Below are 15911 nucleotides of genomic sequence, written 5' to 3'. Positions count from 1 at the left end.
TTATTACTGTATTTCTCAAACCCTCAGGAAGCGTTCCCTATCTTATTATCACTACTGACACCCTTTGAATCAATCTCTGGGTTCATGATTAATAAATCACCCAAACGCGACTCGCAATTGGAATATTCAGTTCCCCTTCCATTAGGCAAATCAGAAAATCACATACTTAGGACTCCAAATCCCTACTAATCCGTCCAATTTATACAGGTATAATTTTCCACAAATCATCACACGCACCCTAGCTGATTTTCAGACATGGAAACATCTGCCTCTCTCTTACTTAGGAAGATGCCAATTAATCAAAATGATTACCTTCCCGAGATTGTTATACCCTATCCAAATGCTGCCTTTACTACTATCAGACGCGGATTTGAAAACTCTAAACAGGGCCCTTAGTGAGTTTATCTGGGCACATAAAAAACCTAGAATTTCTCTATTTAAATTGAGCCAATCGCAAAAATTAGGTGGTGTTAATTTACCTTGCCTTAGGAGCTACATGTTGGCTGCGAACTACCGTTACGCTGTCGATTGGATACATGAGATGGAGACCTTTGCTAATACCGGCTTAGGGCAAGCCTTCTGCCCCGGGATTCAACTTGCTAGCTTACTACACATGCGTCCGTCTACCTTTCCTCACCAGATTAAAGGCAACATATTACTAACATCCACGTGCATGGCATGGAGAAAGGCACGTTCTGGGATGGTTATTTCCAGTTATAACACAACATTTCTTCCCCTAGCTCATAACCCAGACTTTCGTGGAACTGCTGCGCGATCCACATTGACTGCCCTATCGGGCCAGGGCATCCGGTTATTATTTACCATTGCTTATGGCGCTGTCCGGAAGTTCGTAAATTCTGTGGCTTAATACAAGCCTTTATTAAAGAGAAATTAGACATCACTACGGATGTTTCCCCGGAATGAGGTATTTGGGATGTACACTGCTCATACTATACCCCCAAGTTATCAACTGGCCAGCGCTTGCTGTTAACTAAAATAGCAGCTGCTGGTAAGAAAACTATCCTGTCACCATGGATAGCTACAGATTCTTTGTCTCTAGCTTTACTGCTACCAAGACTATCACATCTATCACATCTATTTCATATGGAGTGGCTAGAAATGCTAATTGATAAGGAAAGTAATATAAAGAGGTTCTTTGAAATATGGCTCCCCTATGTACAGATGTTAGCTAACCCCATTAAAGTTCCCCTTAGACAAGCCATATCTCACACTAAATGGTATAATCTTGAAGTACTTGCCTTAGGACGTCCATCCTTTTAGGTATGTATGGCATCCCCCCGGTTTGTTTTTTTTGGGTTCTTCTGCCATGTTACTCTAGTCGGGAATTTATTTTGAGAGGTGCTTCATTGTCTTTGCCTAACCAGAGTTGTTGTTTTTTTTCTTTCAGTGCCATGTTGATTGTACCGGCCGGTTGTTGGCCGCCTTGCCTTCATGATCTCTTTATTGAATGTTGATGCATGTGTTTATTACGCAGTTGTCCAATAAAGTATATATTTTTTAAAAAGATGGAGAAACATATACTCATTGCATCAGCAAATGTGGTCAGCTGTCATATTCACCAATTCATAAGGCGACTGAAACCCCAGGTTGTCCCATGCTCCAGGTGAACCTTAACCAAGATGCCGTGTAAAGAAGATATGTGTCCCTGGTCACTCACTCCAACTAGTTTAGACGCTCCTGGTGTCTTTCTTAAGGATTAGTGACCATTTACCAACGTGTGCCCTTTAAACGCTTAAGGCCGCATCCAAAAATATCATATGTATACTTCCAAGGTTAATAATAATAATAATAATAATAATAATTTTATTTATATAGCGCTCTTTCTCCAACAGGACTCAAGGCGCTTTACAGACATCAAAAACAATGCACATGATACAGAGGATTTGAGTAATACAACAATAGACAAGCAACACAGACATAAAAGAAAAATCTTAAGTCCACAGAAAGCATAACGCAGGATTGGTGAAGGCATTTTGGGTAATAACTTCCAAGGGTTGTGTATTCCACCCTTATAGGTACCAAGTGCAGCAGCCATCTTGGGCGCTAAGCGTAGGATTACCCAGGTGGAATAGTCTACCCCTAGAAGAGATGACACAAAATGGGGGTGATTTCAGAGTCCTACAGTTTAGAGTAGGGTTCCAACAAAACCACAAGGTCCATGTATTTTTTCATCCCATCCACAAGTGTACCATATGGGGCAGCCATGTTGGGCGCACTTTGAAGGTTACACTGTGGGAGGTGAGCCATGCAAGGGCCAAGTTCATATATGGGAAAACTGATGCTTAAGTAATAGTATGATGTACCCTGCATGTAGGGCACAATGGAAAGGTGTGCAATCAGTGGAGGTAAACATTACAGGAAAACACATGATGGGTTGGAAGCGAGCAATGGAGAGAAAAAAAAAAAAAAAAACACAATAGCAGGTAACTAGTGGCAGAAGTAGGATTGGGATAACATTTTGATCAGATCTTAGTTCGGTTGGGTATGAGAATGAGGGGGGCATACTCAGACGCAATGGGGATGTCCCTGCTGATCCCGGTCCTGGTGCTCTTCCCCCACAGTTCCCTGTTCATCTTGATGGTTAGGCCCAGGGACAGACTTGATGTTCTCAGACAGAGAGGTTGTAAGCATGGTCTTGGTGTTCTCATGTTTGAGGCGAGGAGAGGCCACATAAAGTTCCAGAGTTTTTAGGTTGTAATGCAGGCCTTTTGTTAATTTGTAAGTTTGTTTGCCTTCTGTTTTCCTTCGGTTTAACACAGGTATAACACTGCTATTGATATTAGCTGCCACTTAATAACTAGCCACTTCATATACTAGTCACTGCAACGTCCTTATAGGCCTGACGTCCTATACTATACTGGTTAAGTAAGTCTACAAACACATGCTCTTTGTGATTACACCCCCTCCCCCACACAGCAACCCTCAACCAAAAGGGGAGAATCAACTACCAACTGTGAGATCACTAAGCCCCAGTCAATCACAGGGTTTTTGCTGACTACAGATATTAATCCACTTAACAATTTACCAAATATATCTTTTTAGCAATAAACACACAGTGATCAGCTCTCTGCTGTAGTTACCAAATATATCTTTTTAGCAATAAACACACAGTGATCAGCTCTCTGCTGTAGTTACCAAATATATCTTTTTAGCAATAAACACACAGTGATCAGCTCTCTGCTGTAGTTACCAAATATATCTTTTTAGCAATAAACACACAGTGATCAGCTCTCTGCTGTAGTTACCAAATATATCTTTTTAGCAATAAACACACAGTGATCAGCTCTCTGCTGTAGTTACCAAATATATCTTTTTAGCAATAAACACACAGTGATCAGCTCTCTGCTGTAGTTACCTGTTGGTGAAAAGGAGAGACAGAGAATAATAAAATTACCAAATTAACTGACTGCTACATTCATGCCTGCCATTCCGACCACCGGGCCGGGCACCGCCCTGTCCACTCCGAGCAGTAGCAGTCAGTTGGGTAATTTTATTATTAACCTTGGAAGTATACATATACGATATTTTTGGATGCACATCCAACTTCAGGTCGTGAACTTCCGGCCTTAAGCGTTTAAAGGGGATACGTTGGTAAATGGTCACTAATCCTTAAGAAAGACACCAGGAGCATCGAAACTAGTTGGAGTGAGTGACCAGGGACATATATCATCATTACACGGCATCTTGGTTAAGGTGACAATCCGGGGTTTCAGTCGCCTTATGAATTGGTGAATATGACAGCTCACCACATTTGCTGATGCAATGAGTATATGTTTCCCCATCTTTTTAATGTTTTAAATAAATCAAGTGTTTTTAATATATGGAAGTATCCTCTAGTAGTTACTATATGACTGGTGGTCGAGAGTAACGAGGAAAAAGAAACCTTGATGTGCATATACACAGCAGGCTTACATGTTACATGTAAGCATTGTGTAAGCAGGTTTTCATTATTTCACACGGTGGTGATTTTCCGGTGAAACTGCAGGGAGCACTCATTGAGAAAGAATCTGTGTGGTGAAAGTACCTCTGTGGCACTATTATTTCCTCCTGTGAAGCACTGGCTACTATATACACATATAGACTTGTCCATTAAATATTACACTATTGTCTATTCTTTATATTTTTTGCATGGTAAAATCTGCTTCAAAAAACCAGAAAGGAAATCTGGTGGGATGAAAAAAAACTCTTGGACATTGGTAGCTATGCAAACATGTTACTGAAACGCAACTGTTTATTTGATGCTTGTTTTGTATCTGCTTTGAATTGGGGTAAATGTGACCCTCATTATCGGATAAACTTGCTGCTTTAGTTCTGTCTACGCCAAGGAATTCAACCGTTCTTGTTTATTTTTGAAAACATATGAAATACTCGGCCCACTATTTACATAATATTACCACTTTACTAATTAGAAGTATTTTCTGTGGTTTTTGTTTTGTCTTGCTTCATGCCAAATGAATTTGGGCATTTTAAAGCCGATTTTCTAATATACGATACAAAATCTATTAATTTTGATTCATTAACCTTATGTTTTTTTCAGCTAACCCAGGGACAGATGTATTAAACCTGGAGAAGTGATAAAGCAGTAATTAGGGGAAGGTGATAACGCAACTGTTTATTTGATGTTTGTTTTGTATCTGTATTTCATATGTTTGTTTAAATATATAGCACAATCAGTGTATATAGCTACCTCCAGGCACAGATTTCGTCCCACGTTGCAGGAGAACCTTGGCAGTCTCAGGATTCAGTGATGGGTTGCCATCCAATAATCTGCATATAACACAATCATCCAGAAGATCAAACGGTTATTGGTTATCAGACATTTATAATTAAGGGTAGTAACATTTTACTTTTAGCCATATCAAGAGATGTCACATGGAGTAAAGGAGCACTGCATTTTCTACCCATAATGAAGCTGTGATCTCGGTTGTAGATTACAATGTAAACTGAAGTAAAAGATGGGTGCTCTTCCTTTGCATTTGTGTAGACCACATCACACGTAGCATCAGAGCAGATCAGCTCTATTTCTTCTGAATTATAGTATGAAACCTTTTTCTTTCTGGAAAATAACTGCCTCGTAGAATGTATTTATATATCTGGAAAAATGCAGTGTTCAATAAATTTTGTAGGAATTCACCTAAACATAATAAAGCCAAAATAATGAAATATACTATTTACTAAAGAGCTCCTGTACAGCTGCAACAATGAATCAGTTTGAAGTACTTCTGTGGAACAACATGTCCCATTTTCTTTAATTGGATGTAAAGGAATGCAGCAATTTACACCTGTAACAAATTACTACAAAAAATAAGATTTTACTTACCGATAAATCTATTTCTCGTAGTCCGTAGTGGATGCTGGGACTCCGTCAGGACCATGGGGATTAGCGGCTCCGCAGGAGACAGGGCACAAAAATAAAAGCTTTAGGACTAGGTGGTGCGCACTGGCTCCTCCCCCTATGACCCTCCTCCAAGCCTCAGTTAGGATACTGTGCCCGGACGAGCGTACACAATAAGGAAGGATTATGAATCCCGGGTAAGACTCATACCAGCCACACCAATCACACCGTACAACTTGTGATCTGAACCCAGTTAACAGTATGACAAACGTAGGAGCCTCTGAACAGACGGCTCATAACAATAACAACCCGATTTTTATGTAACAATAACTATGTACAAGTATCGCAGACAATCCGCACTTGGGATGGGCGCCCAGCATCCACTACGGACTACGAGAAATAGATTTATCGGTAAGTAAAATCTTATTTTCTCTGACGTCCTAGTGGATGCTGGGACTCCGTCAGGACCATGGGGATTATACCAAAGCTCCCAAACGGGCGGGAGAGTGCGGATGACTCTGCAGCACCGAATGAGAGAACTCCAGGTCCTCTTTAGCCAGGGTATCAAATTTGTAGAATTTTACAAACGTGTTCTCCCCCGACCACGTAGCTGCTCGGCAGAGTTGTAATGCCGAGACCCCTCGGGCAGCCGCCCAAGATGAGCCCACCTTCCTTGTGGAATGGGCCTTGATAGATTTAGGCTGTGGCAGGCCTGCCACAGAATGTGCAAGTTGAATTGTGCTACAAATCCAACGAGCAATCGTCTGCTTAGAAGCAGGAGCACCCAGCTTGTTGGGTGCATACAGTATAAACAGCGAGTCAGATTTTCTGACTCCAGCTGTCCTTGAAATATATATTTTCAATGCCCTGACAACGTCCAGCAACTTGGAATCCTCCAAATCGCTAGTAGCCGCAGGCACCACAATAGGCTGGTTCAGGTGAAACGCTGAAACCACCTTAGGCAGAAACTGAGGACGCGTCCGCAGTTCTGCGCTGTCCGAATGGAAAATCAGATATGGGCTTTTATACGATAAAGCCGCCAATTCTGACACTCTCCTGGCTGAAGCCAGGGCCAGTAGCATGGTTACTTTCCATGTAAGATATTTCAAATCCACCGATTTGAGTGGCTCAAACCAATGGGATTTGAGAAAATCCAAAACTACATTAAGATCCCACGGAGCCACTGGGGGCACAACCGGGGGCTGTATATGTAGTACTCCTTTTACAAAAGTCTGGACTTCAGGAACTGAAGCCAATTCTTTCTGGAAGAAAATCGACAGGGCCGAATTTTGAACCTTAATGGACCCTAATTTGAGTCCCATAGACAATCCTGTTTGCAGGAAATGTAGGAATCGACCCAGTTGAAATTCCTCCGTCGGGGCCTTCCTGGCCTCACACCACTCAACATATTTTCTCCAAATGCGGTGATAATGTTGTGCAGTCACCTCCTTCCTGGCTTTTACCAGGGTAGGGATGACCTCTTCCGGAATGCCTTTTTCCCTTAGAATTCGGCGTTCAACCGCCATGCCGTCAAACGCAGCCGCGGTAAGTCTTGGAATAGACACGGTCCCTGCTGAAGCAGGTCCCGTCTTAGAGGTAGAGGCCACGGATCTTCCGTGAGCATCTCCTGAAGTTCCGGGTACCAAGTTCTTCTTGGCCAATCCGGAGCCACGAGTATCGTTCTTACTCCCCTGTGCCGTATAATTCTCAGTACTTTTGGTATGAGAGGCAGAGGAGGAAACACATACACTGACTGGAACACCCACGGTGTTACCAGAGCGTCCACAGCTATTGCCTGAGGGTCTCTTGACCTGGCGCAATACCTGTCCAGTTTTTTGTTGAGGCGGGACGCCATCATGTCCACCTTTGGTTTTTCCCAACGGTTCACAATCATGTGGAAGACTTCTGGATGAAGTCCCCACTCTCCCGGGTGTAGATCGTGTCTGCTGAGGAAGTCCGCTTCCCAGTTGTCCACTCCCGGAATGAACACTGCTGACAGTGCTATCACATGATCTTCCGCCCAGCGAAGAATCCTTGTAGCTTCTGCCATTGCCCTCCTGCTTCTTGTGCCGCCCTGTCTGTTTACGTGGGCGACTGCCGTGATGTTGTCCGACTGGATCAACACCGGCTGACCCTGAAGCAGGGGTTTTGCCAGGCTTAGAGCATTGTAAATCGCTCTTAGCTCCAGTATATTTATGTGAAGAGACATCTCCAGGCTTGACCACACTCCCTGGAAGTTTCTTCCCTGTGTGACCGCTCCCCAGCCTCTCAGACTGGCATCCGTGGTCACCAGGACCCAGTCCTGTATGCCGAATCTGCGGCCCTCTAACAGATGAGCACTCTGCAACCACCACAGAAGAGACACCCTTGTCCGTGGAGACAAAGTTATCCGCTGATGCATCTGCAGATGCGATCCGGACCATTTGTCCAGCAGATCCCACTGAAAAGTTCGTGCGTGGAATCTGCCGAATGGAATCGCTTCGTAAGAAGCCACCATTTTTCCCAGGACTCTTGTGCATTGATGCACAGACACTTTTCCTGGTTTTAGGAGGTTCCTGACAAGTTCGGATAACTCCCTGGCTTTCTCCTCCGGAAGAAACACCTTTTTCTGAACCGTGTCCAGAATCATTCCCAGGAACAGCAGACGTGTCGTCGGGGTCAATTGAGATTTTGGAAAATTCAGAATCCACCCGTGCTGTTGCAGCACTACTTGGGTTAGTGCTACTACGTCCCCCAGCTGTTCTCTGGACCTTGCCCTTATCAGGAGATCGTCCAAGTAAGGGATAATTAATACGCCTTTTCTTCGCAGAAGAAACATCATTTCGGCCATTACCTTGGTAAAGACCCGAGGTGCCGTGGACAATCCAAACGGCAGCGTCTGAAACTGATAATGACAGTTTTGCACCACGAACCTGAGGTACCCTTGATGTGAAGGGCAAATTGGGACATGCAGGTAAGCATCCTTGATGTCCAGGGACACCATAAAGTCCCCTTCTTCCAGATTCGCTATCACTGCTCTGAGTGACTCCATCTTGAACTTGAATTTTTGTATGTACAGGTTCAAAGATTTCAGATTTAGAATAGGTCTTACCGAGCCGTCCGGCTTCGGTACCACAAATAGTGTGGAATAATACCCCTTTCCCTGTTGTAGGAGGGGTACCTTGACTATCACCTGCTGAGAATACAGCTTGTGAATGGCTTCCAATACCGTCGCCCTGTCTGAGGGAGACGTTGGCAGAGCAGACTTTAGGAACCGGCGAGGGGGAGACTTCTCGAATTCCAACCTGTAACCCTGAGATACTACCTGCAGGATCCAGGGGTCCACCTGTGAGTGAGCCCACTGTGCGCTGAAATTCTTGAGTCGACCCCCCACCGCCCCTGAGTCCGCTTGTAAAGCCCCAACGTCATGCTGAGGGCTTTGCAGAAGCCGGGGAGGGCTTCTGCTCTTGGGAGGGAGCTGCTTGGTGCACTCTCTTACCCCTTCCTTTGCCTCGGGGCAGATATGACTGTCCTTTTGCCCGCTTGTTCTTATAGGAACGAAAGGACTGCGGCTGAAGAGACGGTGTCTTTTTCTGTTGGGAGGGGACCTGAGGTAAAAAGGTGGATTTCCCGGCTGTTGCCGTGGCCACCAAATCCGATAGACCGACCCCAAATAATTCCTCCCCTTTATACGGCAATACTTCCATATGCCGTTTGGAATCCGCATCACCTGACCTAAACTTCTTCTGGCAGATATGGACATCGTACTTTCTCTCGATGCCAGAGTGCAAATATCCCTCTGAGCATCTCGCATATAAAGAAAAGCATCCTTTAATTGCTCTATAGTCAATAAAATACTGTCCCTATCCAGGGTATCAATATTTTCAGTCAGGGAATCCGACCAAACCACCCCAGCACTGCACATCCATGCAGAGGCGATGGCTGGTCGCAGTATAACACCAGTATGAGTGTATATACTTTTCAGGGTAGTTTCCAGCCTCCTATCAGCTGGATCCTTGAGGGCGGCCGTTTCAGGAGACGGTAACGCCACTTGTTTTGATAAGCGTGTGAGTGCCTTATCCACCCTAGGGGGTGTTTCCCAGCGCGCCCTAACCTCTGGCGGGAAAGGATATAATGCCAATAATTTCTTTGAAATTAGCAGTTTTCTATCAGGGTTAACCCACGCTTCATCACACACTTCATTCAATCCCTCTGATTCAGGAAAAACTACAGGTAGTTTTTTCTGACCCCACATAATACCCCTTTTTGTGGTACTTGCAGTATCAGAGATATGCAAAGCCTCCTTCATTGCCGTGATCATATAACGTGTGGCCCTACTGGAAAATACGTTTGTTTCTTCACCGTCGACACTAGATTCGGTGTCCGTGTCTGGGTCTGTGTCGACCGACTGAGGTAAAGGGCGTTTTACAGCCCCTGACGGTGTCTGAGACGCCTGGACAGGTACTAACTGGTTTGCCGGCCGTCTCATGTCGTCAACTGATTTTTGTAACGTGCTGACATTATCACGTAATTCCATAAACAAAGCCATCCATTCCGGTGTCGACTCCCTAGGGGGTGACATCACCATTACCGGCAATTGCTCCGCCTCCACACCAACATCGTCCTCATACATGTCGACACACACGTACCGACACACAGCAGACACACAGGGAATGCTCTTATCGAAGACAGGACCCCCCTAGCCCTTTGGGGAGACAGAGGGAGAGTTTGCCAGCACACACCCAAGCGCTATAAATATATAGGAACAACCCTACAGAAGTGTTGTTTCCTTTATAGCAGCTTAATATATCAATATCGCCAAAAAAGTGCCCCCCCTCTCTGTTTTTTTACCCTGTTTCTGTAGTGCAGTGCAGGGGAGAGTCCTGGGAGCCTTCTTAACAGCGGAGCTGTGCAGGAAAATGGCGCCGTGTGCTGAGGAGATAGGCCCCGCCCCCTATTTCGGCGGGTTCTTCTCCCGGTGTTTGTGAGACCTGGCAGGGGTTAAATACATCCATATAGCCCCAGGGGCTATATGTGATGTATTTTTAGCCAGAACAAGGTATTATCATTGCTGCCCAGGGCGCCCCCCCCCAGCGCCCTGCACCCTCAGTGACCGCTGGTGTGAAGTGTGCTGACAACAATGGCGCACAGCTGCAGTGCTGTGCGCTACCTCATGAAGACTGAAAAGTCTTCTGCCGCCGGTTTCTGGACCTCTTCACTTTTCGGCATCTGCAAGGGGGTCGGCGGCGCGGCTCCGGGACCGGACTCCATGGCTGGGCCTGTGTGCGATCCCTCTGGAGCTAATGGTGTCCAGTAGCCTAAGAAGCCAATCCATCCTGCACGCAGGTGAGTTCACTTCTTCTCCCCCAAGTCCTTCGTTGCAGTGAGCCTGTTGCCAGCAGGACTCACTGAAAATAAAAAACCTAACAAAACTTTTTCTAAGCAGCTCTTTAGGAGAGCCACCTAGATTGCACCCTGCTCGGACGGGCACAAAAACCTAACTGAGGCTTGGAGGAGGGTCATAGGGGGAGGAGCCAGTGCACACCACCTAGTCCTAAAGCTTTTATTTTTGTGCCCTGTCTCCTGCGGAGCCGCTAATCCCCATGGTCCTGACGGAGTCCCAGCATCCACTAGGACGTCAGAGAAAGTGGTGTAGTAATCAATGAAATTACTTCCAAAGAAGGTGGAGTCGGGTTTAAGACACTAAGCGCGCATTTTGATTAGGTTTTTGTAAGAATTATTTCACACAATGGACAATGTATACCAGACTAGCTAGTATGGGGTGGTCTTCAGTTTGCCGGCTGTCGGGATCCTGGCGCCAGAATCCCGACACCCGGCATACAAACACCTTTTCTCCCTTTTGAGGGTCCACGATCCCCCTGGAGGGAGAAGAGATAGCGTGGCACCATGCCCGCAGCGTGCAGCGTGATGAGAGCAGCGAGCCCGCAAGGGGCTCATTTGCACTCGCCCAGCTGTCTGTATGCCAGCGGTCGGGATTCCGGCGCCGGTATGCTGGCCGCCGGGAGCCCGGCCACCAGCATACTATACTACACCCGCTAGTATGACATAGGTGTTTCTGAATTCTGCGTTTTTTTCCCACTTAGTAGCGCTCATGCGACAGGGGGCATTATTGTTCTCATCGACTACAATGTAGCAGTACTTGGGCTGCAGAATGCTGCATTGTTCGCAGAGAAAGTTGCAGCATAAAAACAACCCTTGTCCAACACTACCCTAAGACTACCTTCAGATCTTTAATGATGTCTGCCAACTGCTGTGAGTATCATGAAAGTAACAGGATCGATGTGTACATGTAAAAACTGTATATGACCTATCCAGTGGAAGAATAGATGTAAAAATTGTACTAAAATTCACTCATAATTACAAATTGAAAGGACAGCAAAGAAATATGTCCTTCACATTATGGGTACTTTTAACTATGCAGGTATAGTGGTAAAATTAAACTGGTCTTTAAAAGAGATGGAAAAAAAAGTCCAAAACAACAACAATTATGTTTCACGGGGGATCACTGCTGGACTAGGCAATAACAAATAAAAGGCCTAATTCAGTAAGGATAGCAAATTCTGCTAACTAGCAGAATTTGAAATCCTTTGGATCGCATGATGGGCGCCGCCCAGCATGCTCCCGGAGCCTCCACCACTTCAAAATGCAGAAATTGCGAACGCTTGTTAGCAGAAACTGTGGACGCCTACTACCGGTGCAGCTTAACTGCGGCCGCAGGAAGATGGCGGCGGCTGCGTGTGACGTCATGCAGCCGCCGTGATCACGCCCTGATACGGCCCCGTTCGGCCACCTCAGCCCCCGCAATGCTCCGTCTCCTCCCTGGAAACGGAGCGCTGTCTGTCCGCCCACCCTGCAACCGCCTCTGCCTGATTGACAGGCAGAGGCGATCGCATTTTCTGCGTTCCCCCCCACACACACAGAATATGTGAGCACATGCGATCCAACCTGAATAAGGCCCAAAGTACATATCTTGAATTTACAGGTGAGAGGGCATTTAGTAAGATACATCATGGTAACATTTGGTTACATTTCAATTATAACATTCTGTATGTGAGCTTTAATCATGAATTTCACAATGGTTTTATCAGTTCAGGAAAAGTCTAAAGCTTGTAGACCAGGAAAGTGTAATACTTGTGCATGTACATAATACATGGTAATTACATTTCTAGTATTACCAAAGTGATTAATAAGAATATTTTGGAGGCGATGAGAGATAAAATGAATTTAAATGGATTAAAAATTAAATTGATCAGGTTAGCAAAGACTAAGGGGATAATCAGATTACAAAAAAATAAACTTAAATTTGAGAACTTTTTTTTTTCAAATATATGAATAGCAACAAAATAAAACCTTGAGAAATACTGGGTCACAAAAATAATAAAGTAAGACAATAAGTCTTTTATTTAAGAAGGTTACTTCCTTTAGGACTCAATAATGAACATACAGAGATACCAGAGGAAAAATATCACATACACAAATCAACACCTTGCAATGTATATAACGGTTTTCATGTAGAATTTATAATTATTACTTTACAGCAAATGTAAAAACAATCCACTGATACAGACCTCTGCAAGGCTCCTTCGTGTGTATAAACCTTTTCTCCATTTACACCTTCTAAACGAGAATAGTGGAGGACAGCCTTTTTCAGGTGGCTTATTAGCAAATCCTGTCAAGAAGAGTTATAATGTACTGTATGTGTCAAGACTTTGTTTATGCAGTCATATTGGCCGATTATATTATGAGCAATGTGCCGCACATTAGCAAATCCTGCTACTATTACAGTACATATTACATATCAATCTATTACTGAAGAACATGATTAGTGAAGACTATTCTTCCAAACGTGCTGCACTTTTAAAATGACTAGATAAAAAGGACTTTATTGCTGCAGACTATTCATCCTAACATGAATCCCCCTGCAGATTATCTCTACTTATTGCACTGAAATATTAGTTAGCTACAGTAGTTGGGTGATAAGAATTATAGCACTGCCATAGGCATAAGGCATCTGCTTTTGTAATAGATTGATTATGCACATGATGTGTTGGCATTGATAAATTTGAATGTTTGTTATCTCATGAGTATGAGTATAGGCATGAGGGCATGACTCTGTTAAACCTTAGTTGGTTGGTATGTTAGCAATTGCCTAGCCATTGCTGTGCGATGGATCATTGGAGTTTGGGTGTAATCATTGTATTCACATGTTTGACTCATTATTTAAAGAGCATTAGGGAGGCTTGCCAATATTGAGGCTTGTCCATCAATTCTAAGGACATCAATTCAAAGGATAGCTAAAAGTTGTAAAATAATTATGACGTTAAAGAAAAGAAAACAGAAGGAGAACACTGAAGGACTGCTTTCAATCAACAAATGTGAGTCCACTTAATTTACACAAAAAAACAACTCCAGTTTGAGTAACCCGGACACTGCTGAAATCTGTGTTAGGAACGCTGCAAGATCTTTCCACTTCATCTGCAACTACTCATACTTAGATTTTTAACTTACCACAAACATCTGAATTCTAAGCCATACCAATGCAATTTTGCTTTTACATATTTTTGTAAATCCTGTCTGAATAACAATAGTTTTTTCTCTACACTTATAACCTCTCTGAATTCAAGTCTACTTTAAAGCTCAATTTATGCCATTGTATAATTTTCACTTTACATTACGCTTGTAACTATATTATTGTCGACTAACATACACATTTAACACTGTAGTTTTACCTGCACTCCTGCAATTCTACCGCTCTGTCTACATAATACAGTCTCCACAACTTTTTCCAATATTTTCTTTCCCAATATTATATTATATACATATTTTTTACACAAATTTACCTCGCCCATACTATGTCAAGGTTTTCATCAACCCTTCCCATCACTCCTTGTCTGCCTACAGTGCATCTGGAAAGTATTCACAGCGCTTCACTTTTTCCACATTTTGTAATGTTACAGCTTATTCCAAAAATAAATTAATTTTTCCCTCCAAACTCTACACACAATACCCCATAATGACAACATGAAAAGTTTTTTTGAGATTTTTGCAAATTTATTAAAAATAAAAAACTAAGAAATGATTCTTAGTTTATATATATATATATATATATATATATATATATACATACATACATACATACACATACACACACACACACACACACACATAAATATACGTTATGGTAAGAACTTACCGTTGATAACGTGATTTCTCTTATGTCCACAGGTATCCACAGGATAACATTGGGATATTGTCGAGCAACAGCGAAAATGGCACCAACACGGTCACGAGCTTTCTGGCCTCCCAGGATGCATTGGGGCCTCCACTATATAGTCCCGCCCACTGACTCAGTCAGATCAGTTCTTTCCACAGCGATTTTAGGCAGGAACATTAGGTAGAGACCTGTACAGGCGATAAGAACACACATGCACACCCTTCCATACAAGAAGGAAGAGGTTTTAGTGATTGTCTAGATCCTCAAATCAGATGCGTCAGGGTGGGATCCCTGTGGATACCTGTGGACATAAGAGAAATCACGTTATCAACGGTAAGTTCTTACCATAACGTATATTTCTCTGGCTGGGTCCACAGGATTATCCACAGGATAACATTGGGATTCCCAAAGCCATTTTAGTGGTGGGGACGCTCCTGATTGCACAGGAGGACCTTTCGCCCGAAGTCTGCGTCATGAGAGGCAAAAGTATCCAAGGCATAATGTCTGATGAATGTGTTTATGGAAGACCATGTGGCTGCCCTACATATCTGTTCTGCTGAAGCACCCTGCTGTGCTGCCCAAGAAGGACCTACCTTATGTGTAGAGTGTGCAGAGACATTAGCCGGAATAGGGAGATCTGCATGAGAATAAGCTTCAGATATTACCATTCGGAGCCATCTCGCCAGCGTCTGTTTACTAGCAGGCCAACCTCTCCTATGGAATCCGTAGAGGATGAAGAGAGAATCTGTTTTCCTGATGGCACTAGTACGATCCATGTAGATTCTTAAAGCCCGGACCACGTCCAGCGACGCTTCTCCCGCAGATAGTCCCGATATCTGAAAAGCTGGAACTACAATTTCTTCATTCAGGTGAAACTTTGATACCACAATTGGAAGATAGCTAGATCTCGTTCTGAGAACTGCTCTGTCTGGAAAAAAACTTCGGAAAGGAGACTTACATGATAATGCTCCTAAATCTGACACTCTTCTGGCTGACGCCATTGCCAGTAAAAAAAAAGAACTTTAACCGTTAACCACTTAAGACCTGCTCTCTCAAGTGGTTCAAACAAAGGACCCTGGAGAAATTTAAGAACTAAATTCAAATCCCAGGGAGCTGCAGGAGGAACAAGTGGAGGTTGAATATGTACTACTCCTTGGAAAAATGTACGTACATCCTGTAAATCAGCACTCTTCTGCTGAAACCATACAGTTAACGCTGAGACTTGAACCCTCAAGGAAGCAGCTTTCAACCCTTTATCCAATCCTGCCTGAAGGAAATCCAAAATCCTAGCTACTTTAAAAGATCTCGGATTGTAATTTTTTCCAGTACACCAGTGAATAT

The 15911-nt window shown here is 43.7% G+C and overlaps 1 protein-coding gene across 1 annotated transcript in view; it reads right to left on the bottom strand.

The window, feature by feature from the left end:
* Positions 1-15911, bottom strand: part of SERHL2 (serine hydrolase like 2) — a 309035-nt gene that overhangs the window by 131526 nt on the left and 161598 nt on the right. Inside the window, exons 8-9 of the mRNA XM_063940393.1 lie at positions 12925-13025; positions 4709-4788 (exon numbers count right to left, since the gene is read on the bottom strand). Coding sequence (XP_063796463.1) covers positions 4709-4788; positions 12925-13025 — 181 coding nt within the window. The remainder of the gene's footprint in view (positions 1-4708; positions 4789-12924; positions 13026-15911) is intronic.

This window comes from Pseudophryne corroboree, chromosome 9 (genome assembly GCF_028390025.1).
Source record: "Pseudophryne corroboree isolate aPseCor3 chromosome 9, aPseCor3.hap2, whole genome shotgun sequence".
In the NCBI taxonomy this organism is placed as follows: domain Eukaryota; kingdom Metazoa; phylum Chordata; class Amphibia; order Anura; family Myobatrachidae; genus Pseudophryne; species Pseudophryne corroboree.
This window is presented reverse-complemented; position numbering and strand designations above follow the sequence as displayed.